Here is a 25,968-nt window from a genome sequence, read left to right on the forward strand (position 1 = left end):
AGGCCTAACTAAGGTGAACCCTTCGTGTGAGCAGCTCCTTGCTGTGTTGTCACCAAGGGTACCTCCACAGCACACTCAGATAGTTTCACTACTACTGCCAGGCCCACTCAGCAACCTGCCCTGTCTCCTTGCCTTCCCCTTTGCATCCTTTGCTCTGGAACTGGTAAGCTACCTCAACAAAGAAGCTAAATGTTCTGCAGCTGCTGCACGAGCCCCTGCCTTTCCCACTCAGCTTTACCTTGGGACTTCGTCCCCCTCTGAGTGCCATAAAAGCAACAAACTCATTCCTCAAGCAAAACATCCTGGTGTCATGGCAAGAAGTCTTGCAGGCCTTCGTCACCAAAGAGACCTTTTAACAAGGTCAAAGAGGAATCCATATCTCCCTTGAGGTTTCACAGGAACAAAAGGAGCTGTTATCCTCAGATAGGAGACCATATGATCCAGATGTCAGCACAGGGCAAGTAGTTAAACACCTTTATACCAGGCGGCTATAAATGAAAGCCATTCACTCTGTGCTATTAGATTTCAGGCTATAGATTTTACAGGATCCAGTCCAAGTCAGTTCAGACAGTGCTGTGATGGTGGCTAACCTCAATAATTCAGGAGGGACAGGGTAGCTTTGCTAAGGGAAAGATTACTCCTCTTGAAATGGGGAAAAATGGTTCTCTTATTTCTCAAAGCAACCCAGGTATTTGGGGAACCAACTCAGCCTCACAACAGATTGTGCCCGCTATTCTAGCATAGGTCCTGGAAAGTGCAATCTTAATTTAGAAATATTTCACTGGGGCCTGATTCTCTGACTCTTCTTCAATCTCAGTTGAGTCTTATTCCATGAGTAGTGCCATTGATTTCTGTGTGACTACAGGTGAAGTAAGGTGAGTCATGGAGAAACCAGGGTGAGACAAATCTACAGCAAGAATCTATGATAGACAGGTTTGCCACAACTGCAAAGTGCCTCTGTTCTACAATAGATACGAGGTTATACTGATAAAATGGTCTCTGTTGCTACAAATCACAGCCTTCTCTAGGCCTTTCCTTCTTTTATCTGCATTGCCAAGGTGCTCAGAAGACTAATGGGAGAGAATATAAACTGATTATCTTAGCCTCAGATTGCAAAGAAGCTGTTTTGCCTATCTGGCTCTGTTGACCCTAGCTATGCTCTGGTTTCTTCCTCACGTGGACAAACTGTTGTCTCATGGGCTGGTCTTCTACTGTATCTCAGCAGCCTGTCCCTGTAGGCACTGATTGTGAGAGGCTGAGTGAAGCCCCAAGTATAATCTGCCTCAGTCAATATTCATTCAAGTAATTCATTCAATCAGAAACAACCGACCAGTGATGAGCACTACCTTGTGTGAAGAACCTTCTCATGGTATGTTGATAGGTGTATTTCCTCCTTCATGTGCCAGATAGCTGAATTTTTAAAATTTCCCTAATGTTACCTAAAGAAAATTCTAATTCTTAGGACCTTAAAGGGCCAAGCTTCTGCATTTAGCATTATTAAAGGCTCTACTGATGGGGGCTTCTCTGTAGGACCTTTTGCCTCAGTCAAGAGTTTTTTATAAGCAGTCATGCATCTAAAGCCAAGATTCCATGGTAGTGACTCAGTCTGGTGTTCAAAAGACATTGCCACTCCTCCTTTTGAACTGAAGGTCACTACAATATTTCTTTAGGACATGGTTCTTCCATCCTTACTCATGTCAACTAGGGTCTCACGCTGGAAATAGCACCATTGAACTCAGTGTGAGGAACGGTGGCAGAACCAGGCCCTGAAACTTTCTTTTGTTCAAGGTAGTGTTTTTGGGTTGTGATTACCTTAGCCAGAAGCCTGAGAGAAACTGCAGTGTTTTTCTGCAAATTCCCACTAGCTGCATTGCACCCTGGCAAAGCAATCTTTAAAATTGTGCCCTGTGTCAACCCAAAGCAAAATTCCATCTTTAGTATTACTCAATAGTCCCTCATGTTTTCTCTTCTCCCAGTATGTAATGTAACATGGAAAGGATCATGCACTCGCTGCTTGATGCAAACAGAACCATTAAACATTACTTGAGGAGGACAAAAACATTCAGCTTGCTTGATCAACTCTTTGTCTCTTTTGGAGCAGCATACAAAGACAAAGCAGCTTCAAAAGCATGGAATCACTGGAAAAATCTTTAAATCAAGATTGGATGTTTTACTAAAAGATATGCTGTAGTTCAAATGAGAGTTAACTCAGGAAAGGTGTTATACAGAAGGTCAGACTAGATGATCACAGTGGTCCTTTCTGGCATTATGATTCATGAATCTATGATTTCTTGATGAACTCCTTCAGCTAACCTTGAAGCATATCTCCAAGAAGGATAGCCTGATTCTGTACCAGTGAAAGCCCATCAGACCAGCAGTCCTGGGCAGAATGTGGTGCAGTTTCAAAGCAGCCATCTGGTAATACATCAACTCTTCTACTAAGTATTGTAAGGTAGACATTACCAGCAGGGCTGATGCAGTTTTTGTCCAGCACATGCACAGAGTTATAATTCAGTGATCCAATAAAACAATAATTATAAAGATCTTCTAAACCTAGCTGGATGTGAAAGATCTTTATATTACGTAGCACAGTGGCTTGGGGAGCTGGGGCTATCAGTAGCTAGACAGTAGATGAATGGCTAACGGGAATGTAGTTCCAAATCTCAGGAGAGAGGGGGAAAAACAAAGTAACTGAGGCAAATCAGACATGGCTGATAAGAAATTATTCATCTATGCACGTATCCTGACAGCACAATGTATTATGTCTAATAGTGTCGTAGGTACAATGTTATTTTGGCCGTGCATGCTGGGGAGTGCTGGAATGCTGGCTTCTCTCTGCACATGTTGTTGGAAAAGCAGTGTATGGTTATACTCAGTCATCAAATAAAGAGTCAATACATTCAGCAACAGAGCAAAATGAACAGGGAACATATTCAGAAAAGAAATTCAATCCACTCAGAGACCAATTTGTAAAGAAAACAGTGCTCCCACATTCAGTTCAATATACCCAGTGATGAGCTGCCAAAAGCTGAAGAACCGGTTCCTTCACTTGCTCGGGGTCTTCGGTGGCACTTCGGCGGCGAGTCCTTCAGTCGCTCCAGGTCTTCGGTGGCACTGAAGGACCCACCGCTGAAGACCTGGAGCGAGTGAAGGGCCTGCCGCTGAAGTGCTGCTGAAGAGCCAGAGCATCGCCGGGTGAGTAAAAATTAAAAAGGGATTCTCAGGGGAGCCTACCCAGCCGAGAGCTCAGGTGGGCCAGACAGGACGGTCCCACAGGCCACGGCTGGAGTTTGCCCACCCCTTTAACAACCGGTTCTAAACCGGCTTCAAAATTTAGCAACCGGTTCGCGCGAACCAGTATGAACCGGCTCCAGCTCACCACTGAATATACCTGAACATCAAGTGGCATATATCCCAATGAATACTGGTTCCTTGTCATATGTATGGTCAGTATGATGTCATTATGGCAAGGGAACCTTAGATTATATTAACCACCAATACATCCTGTAAGTACCCAGAGTCTACCAACAACCCCAGGCTAGCACTGATATTGGCTGCAGTGCCACGTACAGCATAGTAAAAGTGCAGATTACAGTAGCCATGAGTAGGGTGACCAGATCACCACACTAAATATCGGGACACACTGGGGTGCCATCAGCCCCGCCCACAGCCCACCGCTGCTCCTCCCAGGCTCCGCCCCCACTCTTCCCCAGGTCCCGCCCCCTCCCCACTCAGCCCTTCCACTGCGCCCTTCCTCATCCCCCTGCCTGCTCCTGGCTTACTGCGTCCCTCCTCAGTCCCCCACCCACCGCTTGCCTCCCCGCCCGCACACCTGCCACTCACCTCTTCGCCCACCTGCCACTCACCCCTATGGCGCCGACTTCCCCTCTGCTGGGTGGGTGCTCGCCCACCCCCCACCTCTTCCCGCCTCTGCACCACCATCGCACTGCCCCCATTCCACCCCCTTCCCCCAAGTCCCCGCCCCTGCCCTGCCTCTTCTCTGCCTCCTCCCCTGAGCGCGCCGTGTACCCGCTCCTTCCCCCTCCCTCCTGGAAAGCGCTAAGCACCTCCAAACAGCTGTTAGGCGGCAGGAAGTGCTGGAGGGGGGGAGGAGCAGGGACACGGCACACTGGGGTGGAGAAGGAGGCGAGGGTGGGGGAGCTTGGCTGCAATTTTTCCCCATGGGTGCTCCAGCCCCGGAGAACCATGGGGTCAGTGCATCCCTCCCACTTGCCTCCTTACCTGAATATCAGGACAAATGGCGTCCCCATCGTACATTGATCAGGACGCGGGACAAAGGATTAAATATCGGGACATCTGGTCACCCTAGCTGTGAGCAGTCTTGACTTGCTTTTCTTTTTTTTTCACTGTGGCTGGAGGGGATTATATGCGGTAATCCCTCTTCTCGGAAGGCAACATCCTATTGCACAGGAGAAAACTGAGTAAGCCATGTGTACCACATCATGCCCTCTTTAGGCTCCTTTGTTCCCCTGGGGTAGCATCTCTGGTCTATCTTACATGCCATTTGAGAGGATGAGATGTAACTTGTGTGTTTTTTGTCGAACATGGTTCATGCACCCAATGATCTCAAAAATACCCCGCCAACCCACTCATCCCTATCCAAGGGAGAATGCCCTCTACTGGTGTCACTTCCAATCCTTTGCACTCAGCCCTGGGGTCTCCTTTCCCAATGTACTGCCAACTTAGGTTCCCCTTTAATTTTTCCTGAGCCAACACAGGTTGGATCTTGTGACTAAGGCTTCTGTTCAAGGTGATCTGGCCTCATTTCCCTCTGGGCATCAGGAGGAAGCAAGAGGATGGCAGTTAGGAAGCTCCATTAACAGGCACCCCAGGGAAAGGGAAGGGAATGCTGTGTCTGCCTCCTCAGGTTACATGAGCACTGCACATGCAGCAGGGCTTGCAGAGAAAACAGAGCAAATGGCAGAGCATGAAGGTCCAGAGGGATACTTATGTGCAACACCTCTTCCCTGTAGCTATTGTACTCTCTGCTCATGCAAGCTGCACAGGGGAGGGGATTGCAGGGACAATCCAGCAAAGAACCTGGGGGTCTCTCTTTGCAATCCCCAGAGATGAGCAGCCATCAGGTTCTTCTAGCTAAAATACAACACAGTCCAGCTCAGACTCCTTGTAATGATGCTTCCCATTCATCTCTGGGAACTGCATCCAGGGGAGGGACAGAGTTCTCTTTACAAGGCAGATTCAAGCTTGACTGTAACAGTTGTAAGCAGGTTTCCACTCTGGAGCATGCTGGCTGGGTCCGTGCAAGCCACAAACTTTCTGTCAGTTGGCCCTACGAGGATTAAAAGGAGCCAAATTTGTACTGAATTTGGAAGGAGAGGAGAGGCAAGGACTGAAACAAAGGAAGGCGCATGGGGAGGCAGAGAGGCTGTGTGAGGAAGTTATTTGATCAGAGAAGGGCCAGGATATGCTGCAACACTGCTGGAGCATTAGCAAATGACACTTTCTTCCTTCTCTTTTCCTCATTAAGGCTTTGCCAACCCACCTGCTGCAGGTGACGTGTCACTACCTCATGTGCACAGTGGTAGGGCAGGCAGGGTCCTCTTTGGGTGACAGGAGTCCTTGTGGCTAGGAATCTCAGCAGCAATTGCTGCTTTAGGCCTATGCAGCTGCATTAATCCCTGCCCTTTCTGGGGTCCTACTTCTCACTCCCACCAACCCATCATCCTGGCTGGTTCCTGGCCGTGATCCCCTTTGAATCTGGCACCCAAGGGCAGTGGCAGCAGGTGAGTTTCATAACAGCTCTTCCTACCCCTGCTTGGAAAGCTGCACTTTGGCTCCATCTCCTGGCCATATAAGGGAGAGTCCCCAAGGAGCCACAGAGCTTCATTCAGAGGTGAAGGATTTGCTACAGCCTGAGGGGGTCACTGGCAGGGAGGAGGGGGGGCTGTGGATACAGGGATGTGTGGGAGTTTGGACATCAGAGGGAAGGGAGGTGGACAGGCCCCTCATGGGTTATTTCACATACAGCCTCACAAAACCGAGGCCCAACTCTGTTCTCTGGGTGGCACGTGTCATTATCCAGAGAGGCAAGTGGGGTGTGGGGAGATGGACTACTTTTTGCCAGTCCCTGAGATCCAGATTTCTGCACAATGCCAGTCAGCCTTGCCCTGGCATTTTTATTGGGCCTGATTCTCCACTGCTCTGCACTCTGCAGGACACCAGTGCAAAGAGAGTGTAAAATGCTACCAGCCTGGTAGCTTGTGACAGTCCCTTTGCACAGGAGCCACAGTTTCTGTGTGGTGACTGGCAGTAATGAGTCAGGCTCATCGGTCCCTTTTGACAGTCTGCCTTTCACTTCCCTAACATGGGGGAAGTTTCGCCACACATGCTGCAGTCACAAAGCTGCCTGGCTTATGGGCTCTCTTTCGGTAGCACTTCCTCAATCTGGTGGGAGCGGGAAACGACAGGCTAACACTGATGTATTCAGAGTAAGATTCCTGAGGCCTTGCAGAGGGTTCCCAGTACATCCAGACTAACAGAGCTAGAGGGGTGGGGTCCTGTTTGCTCCCAGTCCACTAGAAGAAAGGAAGGGCTGGTCCTTTCTGGGGCTCACCTGGACACCAAGAAGCTGAAAGGATGTCTCTTCCCCGTCAGCTGCGAGACAAGAGGTGAGTTCCACAGAAACACTGCGATACCACTCTGCTCCTTCCCTTTTGCTTTGTCTGTGAAGAGACACTGCCTAGGTGTGGCTGCAGCCACCAAAACATTGGGCTTCCTTTGTGTGTGTGGGAGCCCTCAGTTTTTAAATAGGAATAGCCCCCCCTAGTGCTATCAGGGGCCCCATGGAAGGCTCCCCATCCAGGGAGGGCAGCAGGTATTTGCCTCTTTGTCCTTCCTGTAGTTCCACCAGGGGAGGGTAACTTTAAACTGCAGCTGGGGCTCCGCAGCAAAGGCTGGCTGTGACCCACGGGCACATCCCGTGGCCGCTCTAACAGCAAGTGGTGGCGCCTCCCGAGTTTGGAGTTGTGTTGACTAACTCCGGCAGAGCAAGAGATTGTGGGCACCTTGCGACACTACAATGCCCTTCTGTGTGGACTCTCCACCGTCAGAGGCCCCTTGTTCTGGGGTCTGATGGGAGAAGGGAGAATTGATCCCCCTTCCATACTCTTTGCTGAGTGGGAAAAAATTCCATTGCTAGAACTGGAAACCACCTTTTCCCCATTCCCACTGCTCCTCCACTTTCTTCTCCAGTACTTTTACTTCAGGATTAACACAGAGAGAGCTCTCACACGGTGGCATGTGACTGAGGCAAATGAATGTGCACCTCTCTGTTTTTATCAAGGGGGTTGGGCAGAGAAGGGCCTTAAAAGAAGGTGAAAATGGTCTGGTCAGACCTGTGAGCCCATTACTCTTTATTGTGTATACAGACAAAAGTGAGATAGGTGCCCATGCTCACCTTAGGCCAAGGCAGACTGGTCTACAATTATTATCCTAATGTAAGCGGGGGAATGGTCCCGCTATTGTGAGGAACTTTCCTGGCTTATACAGTATTCCAGTGGACTTAAGTAGCAGAAGGATCTGAGTCCCCACTCCCTTTACCCAGAGACCTGCCTGACCTCGAGGGCTCCCCTTCCACTCTCCTGTGTGGCAGAGTCCTCATAACCCCAACAAGGCTGGGCCCAGGATTCCTGGGGGGCTCGACCCCTAACCTTGTTGTGGTCACTTAGGGCAGGGGCTAAGGTGTCCCCACTCTGGGGTGCTCTTTCCACTCTGGACGCTTCCCTGACCCACTGACCATTGCATACAGTTCAAAGCAAACACAATTTATTAAACAATCAATTTTTAAAAAATAAGTAAGAAATGGGAAAGGTAAAAGGAAAACGTGTCACCCCGCTCTGTGGCATGGGGACGCCACAACCAGCGTCTCTGGAATGTCAGGGCAGTTCACAGTCTGTTCCTCACACGTCCCAGGCCTCCTTCTCAGGCCCCGGCTGTGCTGCAGAGATGCTGCGGGTCAGACACTTGCTCTGGCCGTGGCCACACGTCATCAGGCTCTAGGCAGCAGGACCCTTCCCAGTGTCGCCTCTGCCCCGTTGGGGTTATGATCCCCCTCCAAGTCTAGCCTGCAGGGCCTCTTGGCTGGGGGCGTCTCCCTGTGCTGGGTCCGCTGCCCAGGGTCCCCCCTCGCTCTCCCCAGCTGCTCACAGCACACAGCTCTGGTCTGGTCTACTCCAACTCCAGCTCCAGCACGGCTGCTGCTGTGCCTCCAGCTCAGCTCCCCAGGCTCCTCCTCTAGCCCCTCTCTGGCTCTGGCTGCTGCTCTCTCCTTAGCTCTGCCCTTCTGGACAGGCAGCCCCAGCTCACACTGAGAAGGACGGGACCCCATGCTCCTGATTCTCTCATTGCCCTGCCTGCCTCATCCATCAGGCTGACCTGGAGCATTGTCCTCTCCCCATTGGCCCTGAGGGCTGTCAGTCTCAGGATCTTGATTCCTCTTCAGCCGTTCCCCTTTCTTTTGGTCCTGGGAGAGGGCCAACCAAAACCCCCATTACATTTCAGAAAGGGGCCAACAGTGCCCTTACACCAAGTTTTCTATATACTGTAGGATGGTCAAGAACGTGCCCCGTTGTCTGCCAGCAAAAGCGCGCTAACCCAGACCCTTCGGTGGGTAGCCCTGCTGGTGTGGCTGGACCTTAGAGCATGGGGGCAGATTTTCAGACTCACTGCATACCCACAGCTCTCACTGATTTCAGTTGGAGTTGTATGTATTCAATGCTCCTGAAAATCAGACATCGGAGGACTATACAGTCATCCTTGCAGTTTGTGGGACCCCAGGCTTCCAGAAAGAGAGAAATCGGGGCATGAATTGCCTTCTTCTTGCTTCTGTTGCTGTCTGGTGCCTGGCAGCAAGATGTTGCCTTCCCCCCCTGGCTCTACTGCCTGTGAGGGTGTTATAAATATAAAGGGAAGGGTAACCACCTTTGTATACAGTGCTATAAAATCCCTCCTGGCCAGAGGCAAAACCCTTTCACCTGTAAAGGGTTAAGAAGCTAAGGTAACCTCGCTGGCACCTGACCCAAAATGACCAATGAGAGGACAAGATACTTTCAAATCTGGAGGGGGGACAAAGGGTTTTTGTCTGTCTGTGTGATACCTTTGCCAGGAACAGATCAAGGATGAAAGTTCTCCAACTCCTGTAAAGTTAATAAGTAATCTAGCTAGAAAATACGTTAGGTTTTCTTTGTTTAACGGCTTGTAAAATTCGCTGTGCTGGAGGGAATGTATATTCCTCTTTTTGTGTCTTTTTGTAACTTAAGGTTTTGCCTAGAGGGATTCTCTATGTTTTGAATCTGATTACCCTGTAAAGTATTTACCATCCTGATTTTACAGAGGTGATTCTTTTACCTTTTCTTTAAATAAAATTCTTCTTTTAAAACCTGATTGATTTCTCATTGTTCTTAATATCCAAGGGTTTGGGTCTGTGTTCACTTGTACAAGTTGGTGAGGATATTATTATCAAGCCTTCCCCAGGAAAGGGGGTGTAGGGCTTGGGGGAATATTTTGGGGGAATAGGACTCCAAGTGGTCCTTTCCGTGTTCTTTGTCTAAAATACTTGGTGGTGGCAGCGTTTTACCTAATCCAAGGGCAAAGACTTTGTGCCTTGGGGAAGTTTTAACCTAAACTGGTAGAAATAAGCTTGGGGGGGGGTCTTTCATGCGGGTCCCCACATCTGTACCCTAGAGTTCAGAGTGGGGAAGGAACCTTGACAGCAGGGGATAGGACCAGCCCAAGAGTTGCAGAGCTTACATGGAGCCATTAGTTTGCTTGTGCCAAAGGCCAACACCAGCTGTAGTAACCCAGCTCTTTCTTCTCTTGCCTTCCAGTGACTTTGACCAGCTTCCAAATGAAGTGCCTGTCTCCGCTAACATTGCAGATGCCCAAGAGAAGAGAGGCTTCACCAGTTACTATGTAAGAGAGAGACTCTCTCCATGTGCTCACAGGTGTGACTGGCTCAGCATTGGGCCAGGGAAATAGGATGCAACGTGTCTGGCCTGATGCCGCTAGGCATGGCCTGCTGTGTATACAGCCTTCCGGTCTCCGTGTTGTTGGGTGGGGCTTGCCTCCCTCTGGAATGGGGCGGTGTCTGTCACAGGTGCACCCTGACAATCCAAGTAGCTGTGGGTGTGGCCTGACAGTGATGGGCTCTTTGGCCCTGCCTGTTTCCTAAGTCTTTCCATAGCCTTGTATAGGAGATTCAATGGGGATAGGGGGATAGACAGTCTGACAAGGAATAGCCCATCTTGGCACGTGCAAATTAGGAAGCTCCCTCCTCCACAGAAGAGGATGGGAGATCAGGACAGTGAATCACTGGAACACCAGGGAGGAGAACGGGAGGGAAGGAGGAAAGAGGGGCGTGAGATGTGCAAAGAGTGAGCTCTGGATGAGGTCTGCTCAGTGTGCCCTCTGCTGGGTAGACTCCTCTTGCCAGAGGCATTGACCACTGATCTCCCACTGAGGGTCTGCAGGGTTTAGACTCGGCTGCAATAAGTCTTGGCTACTATCTGCTTAAGTCTCCTTGGAGTGTCTGGGTACCAAGTGGCACAGGGTTCAATGCTTGGGAATCAGGCCGTCCATTAATCACAGCAGACCAATCTGTTTGGGAAATCAACGGGAGTACTGTCTGGTGGTTAGAGCAGGGGACCCAGAGTCAGGAAATCTGGGCACTGTTTCTGACTCTGCCACTGACTTGCTGCATGACCATGGACAAGACTCCTAGGCCAGAATGTTCAAACTTGTGTGCTTGAAATCAGCGAGAGTTATGAGTGCTCAACACCTCTGAAAACCAGGACCTTAAATTAGGGGCCTAAATGTGGATTTAAGATGTCCAAGGAACCCAAGCTTTAAAATATTATCTTTAATCTCTTGGGGGCATTAACTTCCCCATCTGTCAAATGGCAATCATAAAGTGGTGTTCTGCCCTCTGATGGAAGGTGTTATATGAGAGTAAAGTATTATTGTTAGCATTATCTAATGCCTCAGATCCTCCCAGGTTTGCTGTGCGCTTGATGGTGTGGTAGTAAACAATCACAGTGACTTGATCCATAGGAAACTTGGGGACACAGGCAAAATCAGCCTGGCGTAGTTATTATTTTATAGCACCCAAAATGCCAGATTCTTAACAGAAAGCTTACCTTCTACTCCAGCCTCCTGAAAAAACAGCCCAGACAGTGGACGGCTGGCTATATCCATCCGCTCTGTGCCTCACTTGCGCTCTGTAGATCTTATTAGGTATGCATGTGGCCCTCACTCCCTCTTCCCCTTCAGGTGTTTGTCATTGAGGTGAAGACAAAAGGAGGTGGCAGATACTTGATCTTCCGCCGCTACCGCCAGTTCTACGCCCTGCATAACAAGCTAGAGGAGAGATATGGGGCAGAGAACAAAAGCAACACCTTTGCCTTCACCCTCCCCGTGTTGCCAGGTAGGCTGTTGTCGAATGCAGCCCTGTGCCTGCTTGCAGACATCCTTGGTAGTTATTCCAATCTTAGCTTCTCCTAGTGGAGCTCATTGCAGGGAAGGGTGCCGGAGTCCTGGCTGTGAGAACCAGTTCCCAGCAATGGTGGTTGTAGAGATCAGTGCAGGTGTAGTAGTGGCTGGGGGATTTCCTCCAGCAGGGGTCACTGATGTGGAAAGCTGGAAATTCTTTTGCCTGTATTTCTTGTCCCAGATGCTACTGTCATATTGCTTCCTTCCCATTTTCTTTTTGGTAACTCTTATGGTTTGTTGGTTTTGTGCTTTCCAGGAAAGGTTTATGTTGGCGCGAAAAAGGAGATTGCAGAGAGCCGGATCCCTATCCTCAATATTTACATGAAGGTAAAGCTTGAAGTTAGAGTAGAGTTTGTTGTGGGTATACAGAGTCAATGTTTTGGATAGGTCCCATTTGAAATCATCTTGGATAGCTATGTCCATCCCAGCAGGGGGTACCTGGCTCTCTTTATGGTGCTCACCCTGAGACACCCTACTTCCCCGAGTCACCATAACACTGGGGAGAGAACTCCTTCGTGTGCAGGTTGATTATGGGCCCTGTATTAAATGAGTGGCTGACTGGGGCCTGCAGCAGCGGATGGGCTGATAGGCAGTGATGGGAGCCTGCCACTGCCCAGCTCTGCCCTCTCCCCACAGGGATTGCTGTGATTCTGGGGTGGGAGGATGACAGGAAGAGGGTGAACGTCCCTGGAGTAGATCAGGCATACCGGCAACACATTGGCCAAGGCCAGCAGTGAATAGAGGCAAAACCAGCAGCTGCTCAACCCTGTCCCACTTAGCAGGGGGATTTCTGACAGTGATGCACCTCCTTTGTGTGTCTGTAGGTTGGAGAGGTGTTTCCATTACCCAGGTAACATACAAAGCGGATCTCTCTCACTGGTGTTATTCTGCTCCCTTGTCTCCCCTGACACAGAAGCTGCTCTGCCTGCCCAGCTGGGTGCTGATGGATGAACACCTACGACTGTTTTTCTACCAGTCGGAGTTTGACTGCGAGCAGGTGCCACAGGGGCTGCGGCGGCTTCGCCCACGCACTCGCCGAGTGTAAGCCTCGGATGTGTTTCCGCCTGGGTGCCTGCTCGAAGGGAGGGTGTCCAGCGCCCCTTGAGGAGAGGGAAATTGGGGAGTCCCAATGTGTCCCCCAAATAAGTCAGTCAGATCCTACTCTACTGCTTGTCTGTGCCATGTAAACTGGACTGTTCCCACACTCAGTAGCTAACCCTCCAGTATTCAGGCTGCATTCTGTCTAAGGCCAGGGAAATGCTGAAAGGCCATTGGCACTGTTTTAAAATGGTGCCCCACTCATTGCGCTAGTGACTCTGTTCCAGTGATCTCTGTAGGGAGCTGTGTGTGGTGTGGGCAGGCCAGGACTGGGGACTTGATCCTGCACTGCTGAAGTCAATGGGAGTTTTGCCATTGATCTCAACAGCAGTTGGATCAGATCTTAAATGAATGTGGAGACTCAACTGGTCCCCATGCCTCACCTGAGCAGGGGCCTATCCTCCAGAGCAGCACTGGGATCCCACAGGAGAGCTGTGCTGTGTAGAGCAAAGGAGAATGAATTCCCCTCCCAACCCAGCAGCATGTGTGTGTGAAGGCCTGGATTGAATTAACACAATCCTTAAGGCTGAGATTTTTCCAAGGGAACTAACTAGCCCCCCAGGGCAAGTCTCACTTCCCTGCTCAGCGCAGCGGGAGAGAGGGATTCCTCCAGAGCGGGGTGGGTAAGGGAGGTCTAAGATTCTGAGTACACTGTTGGAATTCCCCTCTGTGCTCAGCAGAGGGCTTTGCCAGGCAGGGTTTGCTGCTGCGACACACGAGAGCTGAGAACACTGAGGTTAATGTAGTCGTGTCCGTGTCTATTTGCTCGAGTCGCATGTTGTGCCCAGATACTCTGGCGCTTTGTAAAGTGACTTGTGACTTGGATCACCTGCCTCCTAGATGGTGAGGAAGCAAAGACTGTGCTATTCAGCTGCTTTTCTTACCGCTAGAAAGGGGTGTTTACCTTCCCGTTGTCTCCTTCCTCTGCAGCAAAAGCATTGTGCCCCAGGCGCCCGGTTTTGACCGCATGGCAGCTCCGCGGGCTGAGGTGGGTACCCTGTGCAGCATGTAGCAGGTTGTAAACAAAACTGCTTTTCCACTCACGGATCTGTCTTATTACATCTGTGCCATTCTTGGGAGAGGTTCATGTGTTGGGGGAGGAGGGAAAATGGAATAAGCATAGATAGGAAATTCCTCTCACTTCAGTGCAGGAGATGGGAAGGGTAGGAGAGACTAGTGTGCGGTGAAGCAGAGGACTGAAGATATATATAGACTGAATCCCCCCCTCTGCTGAATAACAGGAGGGTCTTATTGGAGGATCAATATGAGCTGAATCTCAGAAATGACAGAACATAGAGAACTCAGTGCCAACTTTTCTGCATTTAGGGGGTGTCACCCATAGCCTCAGTCTCAGGCTCCGATTCAGCAAAGGACTTAAGCACATGCTTAGCTGGAAGTATGTACTTAAGTCCCATTGCTTGCTGTAAGATAAGCACGTGCTTAAATGCTTTGAATCAGGGCCTGCAGCATTCTCGTCACCAGGATTGGAAGAGCAGGGAAAACCAACACTCCTGTTCCAGCCTCAAGACCTAAGCTGGGAAGGGGAAACTCTTACAAATGGAAAGGGGTGGGGAGAGAACGTGAAAGAGTGGGGGAAAGGAGAGAGAGAGATAAAACACAGAAGGTAAAAGTAGATGGGACAAGGCTGAATCAGAAAAAAGAGAACGTTTCAATAAACTGAAAACTTGTAAAAGGGGGAACACTTACAGAACTAATAGTCCAAGGGAAAAGTTGGGCATTGGGAAAGATACACTCAAAATCCAGGAAGATACATGGAAAATAGGAAGAGCAAAGGGAAAAGAAGGAGAAGAACAAAGGAGAGGGCAAGTTCCTGACCCCACCCCCTTCTCCTTTAAGTGGATAGAAAACTTGTTTGATACAAGATTTTGAATCTGCCATTTGATGGCGATTTGGATGTTTCCAGCTGCTTTAAAAATAATCTTTCCTGGCTTTGGGAAAGACGAGTTGACACTCCTTCCTCAGCCCCAGCTCCCCTTGGGTATTTGTAAGGCTGACTGCATTCCTTTCTGTCACTAACAGGAAGTGGGGGCTTTTCAGGGCATGCGGCTGCAAGCCTCTTTCCTGTTTGAGCACGCAGAGTTGGCTCAGAGTTTTCCTGAGTTGGAGTGGTTATTTCCCTCTGTCAAGACACAAGACACTTGCACTGTGAAGCCGGTGTGGGAGGCCCTTCTTAAGAGACACACTAAGCTCCTTTTTTGGGGCCCCAGAGTAGAATATGCTGGTATGTTCTTGCTTCTCTAAGGCAAACGTAAGGGGACTCTTGCCCCTAACTAAAACTCAGTGGGGGTGTTTGGGTTGGCTACCTCCCAGTACAAAGGGGAAGGGTCAATGGGAAATCAGGACCCTGAGACTGACAGTCCCCAGGAACAACGGGGAGAGGCCAATGCTGCAGGTCAGCCTGATTGACAGGGCGGGCAGGCTAATCAGGGAGTCAGGAGACCAGGGGGGTCCCGTCCTCTGTGTGAGCTGGAATTGCCTGGATCAGACAGAGTGGGGCCGAGCTAAGGAGAAAGCAGGGGCCCCGAGCTGAGTTGGGGAGCAGAGCTGTGCCAGCCAGAGGGGCCAGAGAAGCAGCGCAGGAAGCAGGTCAGTGCTGGGAGCAGAGTCACAGAAGAGGCCACAGAGCAGACCTGTGCTGGGAGCAGAGCTGCAGCAACCAGGGCCAGAGGGGCCAGAGAAGCAGCCCAGGGAGCTGGAGGCAGAGTGGAGCTGGAGTTGCAGCTGGAGCTGGATCAGTCCAGAGCCAATACACTGAGCAGCTGGAGAGAGTGAGGGGGGAGCCTGGGCAGCGGGCCCAGCACAGGGAGACGCCCCCAGTCAAGAGGCCCTGCATATTATGTAAATGGGGGAATGGTCCTGCTATTGTGCAGAACTTTCCTGGCTTATATACTACTCTAGTGAAATGGGCTAGTGAAAGGATCTGAGTCCTCGCTCTCACTTCCTTTACCCAGAGGCCTGCCTGACCTGAAAGGCTCCCCTTCCACTCTCCTGAGTGGCAAAGTTCTTGTAACCCCGACAAGGCTGGGCTGAGGATTCCTGGGGGGCTCGACCCCCAACCTTGTCATGGTCACGTAGGGCAGGGGCTAGGGTGTCCCAACTCTGGGGTGCTCTCTCTGCACTAGATGCTTCCCTGATCCACTGATCATTACATACAGTTCAAAGCAAATACAATTTATAAGCAGCAATCAATTAAAAAAAAAAAAAAGAAGAAATGGGAAAGGTTAAAGGAAAACGTGTCACCCCGCTCTGTGGCACGGGAACGTCACAACCAGCGTCTCTAGAATGTAAGGGAAGTTCACAGTCTGTTCCTCACACGTCCCAGGCCTCCTTCTCAGGCCCTGGCTGTGCAGCAGGGATGCTGTGGGTTGGACACTTGCTCTGGCGGTGGCCACAAGCTCTCAGGCTCTAGGTGGCAGGACCCTTCCCAGCCTCGCCCCTGCCCGGATCCCCCTCCAAGTCTGGCCTGCAGGGCCTCTTGGCTTCCTGACTCCCTGATTAGCCTGCCCGCCCTGTCAATCAGGCTGACCTGGAGCTGACCTCTTCCCATTGTTCCTGGGGACTGTCAGTCTCAGGGTTCTGATTTCCCATGGACCCTTACCCTTTCTTTTGGTACTGGGAGCTAGCCAACCAAACACCCCCACTGAGTTTTAGTAAGGGGACAACACAAAGGAAAGGGGGCTGCAGCCAAGGGGAAATGCCATGGAAAGGTTTACCCAGAATGTGTTCTGGAACAGAGGGATTCCAGCGAGACTTTGCCTTTGAACTGCCCTGCTCTGGGGATGCACATTTCCATGCACATTTCCTGGGCACTAGCAGCTTGGAATGGTCTCAAAAGCAGAAATTGTTTGGGCCATGGTTTTGCCCTCTGGCAGATCTGAATGTTCAGTGTAAGGCTATTAGAAACTATGGGCTCAGTTGCTTTGAGATCCTTTTCAACAGCTGAAGACAGCAGCTCTTGGATCAATCATTCTCCATTGCAGCTGTACCCTTTTTTTAATTAATAGTTACTATAGTTTATGTGGTTTATGAAAGCCTGTTTAAAGAGCTATTTATATTAGTCACTAGTGAGAGGGGATGGGGTGTCCGTCCTCCATTATGAGAACCACCATCTTCTGAGATCTCAGTCTTTATTTGTTATTCTGAATAGCAGAAAAGATCTGAGGGGCTTGAGGCTCCAGTTCTCTATATGACCTTGTACAAACATTTGGATCTGTGATGGGAAGTGCATGTTGCTCCAACTCTCCTTGCTTTCCTGATCGCTCCAGCTCGCAGTGTGCATCTCAATAGCAGGGATCTATTAGGCAATATGCTCCCAAGAATGTGAGTTACAGGGAAATAACCTTTTCCTGTGAGTATGCCAGACAGGGAAAGCAGGAAAGCAGAGTTCTGTAACTCTGAATTTATCATTGAAATGGTGATTATTTCCCCCCAGGCACTGTTTGACTTTCTTGGAACCAGTACACTGGAGTTGAATTTCAAGAAGGGAGACTTGATCTATCTACTCAGCAGGATCAACAAAGATTGGCTAGAGGTAAGACTGAGGTTACTGGGGCTATGCTAGAGTTTCTGAGCTGTCAGTGTACAGCTGACATTAGTCCATGAGAGACTAAGGCCCAGATCCTCAAAGGTTTTTAGATGCCTGACTTCCAATGATTTCAATGGAAATTAGCAGTCTAAATAATTCTGAGGATCTGGGACTAAGCCTCTATCTCCATATTCCAGGGTCCTTCCTTTCTAGGCTCTGTTTGGATTTTAGGTTTCCTCTCCTTTGGTGCTTGTGTTTTACTTGTACTCTCTTTGCCTGTAGTGCGCTCTAGGGTATGTAGAGTGAGTAGAACACACACAGGCCACAGAAAAGAGAAGGAAACTCCTGTTCAGATGTGATTGCTTGTGTTTGCATTACTTGTGACACACTGCCCTCCAGCCCCACCTGCACCGCCCTGTTTTGGGGGGACTTGGGCACTATGAGGAGGTAACGAGAATGGGCTGCAGGAGCATGCTGGATGTCTGCTGATATGGTATCTCTGCTTTCTATAAGAGGACAGCCTTCATGGGGAAGTATCTGATGTCTGTATATCATACACTGCTCCAGTCCTTCTGTAGCCAACCACCCAATCCAATATTCCTGTTACAGGTACGACATCAGGTCACTTCCACTACAGTCATCTCATTATGTTGATATAGTGTACTTGGACTTTCAGAAAGCCTTGGACAAGGTACTATATCAAAGGCTCTTAAGCAAATTAAACAGCCATAGGATAATGAGGGAAAGTCCTCTCATGGATCAATAACTGGTAAAAAGATAGGAAACAAAGGATAGGAATAAATGGTCAGCTGTCCCAGTGAAGAGAGGTAAATATCTGGGTCCCCCAAGGATCTCTACTGGAACCAGTGCTGTTCAACATATTCATAAATGATTTGGAAAAGTGGGTAAAACAGTGAGGTGGCAAAGTTTGCAGATGATACAAAACTACTCAAGATACTGAAGTCCAAAGCTGACTGTGAAGTTACAAAAGGATTTCACAAAACTTGGTGACTGGGTGACAAGTTAGTAGATGAAATTCAGTGTTGATAAATGCAAAGCAAGGCACATTGGAAACTATAATCCCAACTATACATGCAAAAATGATAAGGTCTAAATTAGCTGTTACCACTCAAGAAATAGAGTTATTATTTATAGTTCTTTGAAAACATCTGCTCAGTGTGCAACAGCAGTCAAAAAAAGCTACAGAATGTTAGGAACCGTTAGGAAAGAGATAGATAATAAGACAGAAAATATCACAATGACACTGTATAAATCCATGGTACGCCCACACCTGGAATATTCTAGGCAGTTCTGGTCAACCCATCTCAAAAAAAGATGTATCAGAATTGGAAAAGGTACAGAGAAGGGCAACAGAAATGAAGAGAGATTAGACTAAAGAGATGTCTAAGGCGTGGTATGGCTGAGGCCTATAAAATCATGAAAGGTATGGAGAAAGTACAGAGGAAAGTGTTAGTTACCCCTTCACAGAATGAAAGAATTGGGGGTCATCCAATGAAATGAATAGGCAGCAGGTTTAAAACAAACAAAAGGAAGTACTTCTTCACACAATGCACAGTCAACCTGTGGAACTCACTGCGAGGGCATGTGGTGAAGGCCAAAAGTAGAACTAGGTTCAGAAAAGAACTAGGTAAGTTCATGGAGGATAGGAACCGTCAAGGGCTATTAGCCAAGATGGTCAGGGATGCAATCCCCTGCTCTGAGTGTCCCTAAACCTCTGACTGCCATAAGCTGACAGTGGATGACAGAGGATGGCTCTCTCAATAATTACCCTGTTCTCTTCATGCCCTCTGAAGCATCTGTCACTGGACACTGTCAGAGACAGGATACTGGGCTAGATGGGCCATTAGTATTACCCAGTATGGCTGTTCTTACATGACCATATCTGGGGAGTTCTGGCAGTCATCTCCATGGAAATGACTCACATTTCCACAGCAGACCACATGTAGCCAAAATAGTGCCCTCTTTGTCATTCTCTTCTTTCCACTTGTCCCAGGGAACCGTCCACGAGGCCACTGGAATCTTCCCATGTGCTTTTGTGAAGATCATTCAAGACTTACCCCCGGAGGAGGGCACTATCAATTGGCTGCGCTGCTATTACCAGGATGACACTGTCAGCAGCATCAGGTAAGGAGGCGATGCTTTCAGGTGATGCTGGAGAGATGCCCGCGCTCCTGCAGCCCCGTCAGGGAACTGCTCTGATCATGTGAGATGACGATATCTTTTCCCTCTTCTAGGGACATATCAGTGGAAGAGGACCTGAGCAGCACCCCATTGTTCAAGCACCTCATGGCATTAATGAGGTACAGCACAGGCAGATGGAGGTGCAGGCGCTACTGCATGCAGAGAGTCACTCCCAGGCATATTTCCTGAGTTCCTCCCGCTCCTGGCTGTGTTAGGGTCTGTCCAGCCACCCCAGTGTTCTGGGCCTGACATACTCCTCCCTATTAACCTGGAGAGTTGGCAGTTGTCACAACCTGGCCCAGGACCAGCCTGTGTGGTCCCTAGTCTGTTGTGAATGGACCCAATGACTGGGTCCCATGTGCTTCCAAGCCAAGTGGGCCTGGGCAGAGTCTAGTCATTGCTTCTAGCTGTTGGACTCTAGGATACACTCCCAGGCTCAGGCCTCTTGTCTGACACCCTTGGGATGTGCGGGACCAGTGTCCAGCCACCCTAGACAGTCATCTACACAGGAGAGAAAAGGTATTGCCACCACCCGTGGAGACATCTGCACGGCACATACTATGTTGTGTCCACACACAAAAATGCTCTTTATTTTTACAAGTGATGCCAGCATCATTGAGTGTGCACCTCCTCTGAGCAAGTCTTGATAATGTCTCTGCCCACCCTGTTATTTATGAGTGGTATTGCCGTAGTGCCTAGAACCCTAGTTATAGACCAGGACCCCATTGGGCTAAGTACTGAACAAACACAGAGTCTACCCCAACATCCTTGCCCACTGTTGCAAGTCCAGGGTGGCTGGAACTCACAGGCATTGCAGTCACATAGACATGGCTGGTTCTCCCATCTCAGCCCACCAATGCTTTTCTCTACTCAGCCCTAAGCTTGCCAGCCCTAAGCTTATAGAAATAATGAGTCCAGGCCCTCAAGATCATGAGATTGGCTTGAGACTCCTGAGACTTTAATTATAAATGTTGGAGGGTTTTTTTTTTTAATTTACCTTTTTGGCATTTGAAAAGGGTCACATTTTCAAATTATTTTCTCAAGCATGAGGTCTGAGATACCCATGTAATCAAATGACTCCAGGAGCTGGGGTTTAAGAAAAACTTGCAATAAAATTGAGAGACTTGGCAACACTACTGATCAGTGACCTCTCTGCACTCTGTTAACACCTCCCTTTGGTCTTGGCTCGCCTTGTTCTCTCCAACCTGGTTTTAGCAGGCCTGCAAGCCACTGAGCCATCTATCACCTGGCTTGTTGTGACTGACAATCCCACAAATAACAAGCTGGACACATGGCAATAGGCAATAGAATTTCACTATAGTTTTAAAACTTGGAGTATTAAAAATCAAACATGGGGGCCAGTTTCCTTCCACTCTTATAAAGGAAACAAACAAGGGGGAAAGGGGTTTTTTATGAATTTACCAATTTTATATAGGTTTAATACACTATTAAACCAGTAGACCAAGAGACCCAAGAAAGAACTCTGCGTGGCTTGAAAGCTCATCTCTCTCACCAACAGAAGTTGTTCCAAAATAAGATATTACCTCACCCACCTCGTCTCTCTCATATCTTGGGAGGAACGTGGCTACAACAACACTGCAAACAAATATTAAACCAATAAACTATTTTACTTATTGTAGAGCAGTTTTTTGTTGGGCCACTCATCTGGGAGTTGGTGGAGTAGCATCCCCTATGTTTGCCCAACCTCTGAAAGGGATAGTAGAAGAAGCATTATAACTTCATTTTGAATGACAGTGGAATTACAGATATACTCACTAGGCAATACTACTCCTGCCTCCTAACTGCTCCAGTTGCAAATTCACCTATCCCTGGCAGTCTAGCTGGGTTTCTGTAATGGTGTTTGAAACACTGGTTGTCTACTAGCAGCCAAACTCTATAGTGTGTCCCTAGTGCAGGGGGTGGGGCGGGGGGTAAATTACGGCCCAGAGGCCTCATTCGGCCCTTCAGACATTTCAGAGCTCCAGCCGGGGAGCAGGGTCCAGGGCTTGCCCTGCACCAGTGGGGGAGTGGGGTTGGGGGCTTGTTCCGCTCCGTGCATGCCAGGGCTCCATGCAGCTTCCAGAAGCAGTGGCATGTCCCCTCTCCACCTCCTATGCGTAGGGGCAACCAGGGGGCACCGCACACTGCCCCCTCAGCTCCCATTGGCTGGCAATTGTGGCCAATGGGAGCTCCAGGGGCAGGGGCAGCACCTGCGGATGGGGCAGAGTGCAGAGTCACCTGGCCACGCCTGTGCATAGGAGCCGGAGGGAGGACATGCCGCTGCTTCTGGGAGCTGCTTGAGGTAAGTGCCACCCAGACGCTGCATCCCTAATCCCCTCCTGTGCCCCAACCCCCTGCCCCTGCCCTGATCACCCTCCTGCCCTCTGAACCCCTCAGTCCCAGCCCAGAGCACCCTACTGCACTCCCAACCCCTCATCCCCCACCCCAGAACCCGCACCCCCAGCCGGAGACCTCACCCACTCCCACACCCCAACCCCTAATTTTGTGAGCATTCATGGCCCGCCATACAATTTCCATACCCAGATGTGGTCCTTGGGCCAAAAAGTTTGCCTGCCCCTGCCTCAGTGAGATGCATGCTGGCAACCATTTTCAATAAGTATTGGCCTAGTGCAGATGTACTCACAGAGGCCAGTGTTCGAGTGAAGGGCAAAGAGACCCCGGCCTCAGCTTCATATCTGTATAGTGTTAATACACAGCACGGTATGGGCACAGCTGATCTGACACCTCCCATTCATTGGCTTGGGAAGGGTTAAATATCTTCAAAAAGCTGGGTGTGCTGCCATTCTTTAGAGTTCTGCTTAGAGGGCTGCTGTCTTTTGTACACTAACATGCAGTATCTTCCTGGCATTGTTTGAACCCTAGGGTTTAATCCATTTTTCCTCTCCTAGGAGAGAGTTTGACCGTGATGACATTGTTCTGAATTACCGGGACTCTGAGGGTGACCTGATCCGTCTGGTCTCTGACCAGGATGTCGAACTCATGGTGTCTCAGAGCAGGAGACGACCCTCTAAGAAGCATTTTTTCCCTTGGAAGTTGCACATCACCCACCAAGATGACCTCAGTGTCTACAACACCAGCCCAGGAGGAGACACTAGTCAGGCACTAGAAATGAAAGGACGGTGACTGCCACAGGGAGCTGTTTCAACAGGTGGCTGCACCCCTCCATTCACTGTACCGACTGCTTCTTTTAACTAGGCTTGAGACAGGCAACAATCACAGCAGGTTAGATACTGGTGCCCCGGGACATGGAACAATCAGAACAAGTGGACCTACTGGCGCCTGAGAGCAGAAGTGCTGAGGTGTCAGGGGAGCCCTGCAAGCCCAGGCACCTCAAAGACTAAGTGGACATTGTTAGTAAATGTAGTTAGTAAGCTGGCTGTAAATAATTGTAATTGTGTGTCCGTGTTGGGTTTGAAGTGTTGTTTTGGCTGGGAAGAGAAGATGTGCTATTGTGGATTATGCCTTTAAGGGCTGAGCGCCCCAGCTTGAAATCTGGGGCCGACTGGAACTGGTCACGGAATAAAGCAGAGCTCTGTCTAGTGCCTTTAGCACTGAGTGATGACAGAACACCACAAAAGGGAATGGGAAGGATGCTGGGGGACCCCAAATGGCCCCTGGGATTTGCCATGCTGCTGGGTCACCCTACAGTGAGGAGGATAATTTCAGGGGCTTTTATGACAAGCTGTTCCTGCTTGTCTAAGCCCAATCTCCCATAGCAACGTCTCTCTGTGGGCATGAAGATGCCAGCATCTCAGGGTCCGTGTTCATAGAATCATAGAATATCAGGGTTGGAAGGGACCTCAGGAGGTCATCTAGTCCAACCCCCTGCTCAAAGCAGGACCAATCCCCAGTTTTTGCCCCATATCCCTAAATGGCCCCCTCAAGGATTGAACTCACAATCCTGGGTTTAGCAGGCCAGTGCTCAAACCACTGAGCTATCCCTTCCCCTGTTCTCTGATGTCTAGGTTCACTTCACAGATAGTAAATCCAAATGGGAATCAGAGTAACAGCCGTGTTAGTCTGTATTCGCAAAAAGAAAAGGAGTACTTGTGCACCTTAGAGACTAACCAATTTATTTGAGTGTAAGCTTTCGTGAGCTAGAGCTCACTTCATCGGATGCATACTGTGGAAAATACAGAAGATGTTTTTATACACACAGACCATGAAAAAATGGGTGTTTATCACTACAAAAGGTTTTCTCTCCCCCCACCCCACTCTCCTTCTGGTAATAGAGAAAACCTTTTGTAGTGATAAACACCCATTTTTTCATGGTCTGTGTGTATAAAAACATCTGTATTTTCCACGATATGCATCCGATGAAGTGAGCTTTAGCTCACGAAAGCTTACGCTCAAATAAATTGGTTAGTATCTAAGGTGCCACAAGTACTCCTTTTCTTTTTTCCAAATGGGAATGAATCCCTCAGAAGGGAGGAGATGAACCGTGGCTGGCGAGGGGGCATCACACAGTAACACTGTCCACTGGCTGGGGGTGCACTGGTGGTTTAGGATCTGCTCATGACTGTCCTGTCTGACATGGCTCCTCAGGGAACCCAAGGGCTTCTAGTGTTTGTTCCTTCCTGCTGGCCCTACACAGATCATCTACTTGCCACAGTTTGCAAGGGAAGAGTGTGACGTTCTGTACCTCATGGGAACACCTTACACCCCCATGTTCATCCTTATAATATGATTGTGTGGTATCTAATGCAAAGTTTGTCATGTCGGGTGTCTTTGGAAGGCTCATGGTGTACTGAGCATTGTTGTTATAGTAATGTTATAGTAATCGTTGTTATGGTAATGTTATAGTAATGTGATAGGTTGTAATTTCATGTATATAGTTATGAGGCTGTAACTGTGTCCTCATGGCTTAAAGCAAGCCAAGGCAAAAACTCTCCAAGAGCAGAGGGGCAGTTCACACCTTATCAGGGCTGAATGGGACAAACCCAGCCCAGCCTCACAGGAACAAAGGACACTGGCCTAGGCAACAACAAAGGATCTATTGGACTCTTGAGTGAGTCACCCCCCTTCCTTTGGTCAGTTTGGGATTGCAATGAGGTAATGCTCACCTGACTCTGAAGGGTGGGGGGGGGCAGGGGGGCAAAGCCAAGAGGGAAGAAAGAACATGATAAAAAGAAGAGACGTTTGCCATGCTCTTCCTCTCTCTTCCACCTCCATCTACAGACATGACCACCAAGCGACTGAAGTGCTGCTCAAAAGAAAGAGCCTGGACGAAGGTCAACCAGCCAGCCTGTGGTGAGAAGCATCTAAGTTTGTAAGGGCATTGAAAGTGTTAAGATCAGCTTAAAATGCGTTTTGCTTTTATTTCATTTGACCAAATCCGATTTATTGTGTTTTGACTTATAATCACTTAAAATCTATCCTTGTAGTTAATAAATCTGTTTGTTTATTTTACCTGAAGCAGTGCGTTTGGTTTGAAGCATAAGAGACTCCCCTTGGGATGACAAGCCTGGTACTTATCAATTTCTTCGTTAAATTGACAATCTCATATAAGCTTGCAGCGTCCAGCGGGCATAACTGGACACTACAAGACGGAGGTTCCTAAGGTTGTGTCTGGGACCAGAGATATTGGCTAGTGTCATTCGGTTGCACAATCCAAGGAGCACCTTACATGCCAGAGGCTGTGCGTGAACAGCCCAGGAGTGGGGGTTCTCACAGCAGAGCAGGGTAAAGCTGGCTCCCAGAGCCAAGGATTGGGGTGACCTAGCAGATCACCGGTCCAGATAACACCAGAGGGGAACATCACAAAAGAGAGGGACTCTCTCTTTCCCCAGCTGCCCCAGCTCCACCCCCAATTGATTATTTTGCCCGCAGATGTGAACTGATTCTGGGTATGAATTAGGGCTGTTTCCCCACTATCTGTCCTTGGGATTAGGTCAGAATGAGCTGACTGCAGAGGAATGCCAGGGGTTTGAAAGTAGAAGAGGTTAAAATGTAATCAGTGGTAACTATGGGAGGATTATCTCCCACCCTCAATAATTAACCATTACAGGTTCTGAGGTTCCAGGGTACACGGTGTGGGGTAAAAATAATTACTCACTGACTAAAAAGGGGGGGACCAAGACGCAGGTCACAGAGATCTCCTACTGGGCTTTCTTCTGCTTCAGTACGGAGTGCACAGGTCTCAGCATGCAGCGCGCCATCTCCAGCCAAGTAGCAAGGCACTGTATGTGTATGTACAGCGCCGAGGCCAGTGGGGCGCCCTTTAGGTGCTACTGCAATACAAGTAACAATGACAATGTGAACAGCTCTGAGGAGCAAGGTGGGGAGGTGCAACCACCCAAAGTTAGTGCTAGGGCTCTTGGGGGTTTCAAAGAATGAACGATTTGGGCCCATTGGCCTGGCACTGGTTTGTTGCTGTGCCAAGATGACATGTTTCTGTGCTCCTGAAGAGATCTATTTGCATCACTAATTGGGCCTCATGCAAAACACATGGAACTCAGTGGAAAGACTCCCATTGACTTCATTGGGCACTATGATCAGGCTCACAGAGATTATCTGGGATAAAGAAAACAGGGCAGCTCGGGGGCGCAACAAATTGATACACATCCAGGCATCTG

General features: G+C 49.2%; 1 protein-coding gene across 2 annotated transcripts; it reads left to right on the forward strand.

Annotated features, from left to right (window-relative positions):
* The first annotated feature begins 6,434 nt into the window (after positions 1 to 6,434).
* On the forward strand, positions 6,435 to 24,769 carry NCF4 (neutrophil cytosolic factor 4). 2 transcript variants are annotated; one of them, XM_073325348.1, is made up of 11 exons: positions 6,435 to 6,650; positions 9,867 to 9,951; positions 11,308 to 11,461; positions 11,783 to 11,853; positions 12,440 to 12,567; positions 13,555 to 13,612; positions 17,078 to 17,176; positions 19,185 to 19,315; positions 19,426 to 19,491; positions 22,282 to 22,541; positions 24,572 to 24,769. In XM_073325348.1, the coding sequence occupies exons 1-10, from the start codon at positions 6,619 to 6,621 to the stop codon at positions 22,514 to 22,516; spliced, it is 1,059 nt and encodes a 352-aa protein (XP_073181449.1). In that variant the 5' UTR covers positions 6,435 to 6,618; the 3' UTR covers positions 22,517 to 22,541; positions 24,572 to 24,769. The 2 variants fall into 2 exon arrangements, with proteins under 2 accessions (XP_073181449.1, XP_073181440.1); XM_073325339.1 differs by lacking the exon at positions 24,572 to 24,769 and having other exon boundaries at positions 22,282 to 23,463.
* The last annotated feature ends 1,199 nt before the right edge of the window (positions 24,770 to 25,968 follow it).

This window comes from Lepidochelys kempii, chromosome 1 (genome assembly GCF_965140265.1).
Source record: "Lepidochelys kempii isolate rLepKem1 chromosome 1, rLepKem1.hap2, whole genome shotgun sequence".
Taxonomy (NCBI): domain Eukaryota; kingdom Metazoa; phylum Chordata; order Testudines; family Cheloniidae; genus Lepidochelys; species Lepidochelys kempii.

Coding starts and splice junctions, on each gene's coding strand:
- NCF4 (XM_073325348.1), top strand. CDS start 6,619: ATGTCTCTTCCCCGTCAGCTGCGAGACAAGAG. Junction 12,568..13,554: donor CGCCCACGCACTCGCCGAGT/GTAAGCCTCGGA, acceptor CTTCCTCTGCAG/CAAAAGCATTGTGCCCCAGG. Junction 19,316..19,425: donor GACACTGTCAGCAGCATCAG/GTAAGGAGGCGA, acceptor TCCCTCTTCTAG/GGACATATCAGTGGAAGAGG.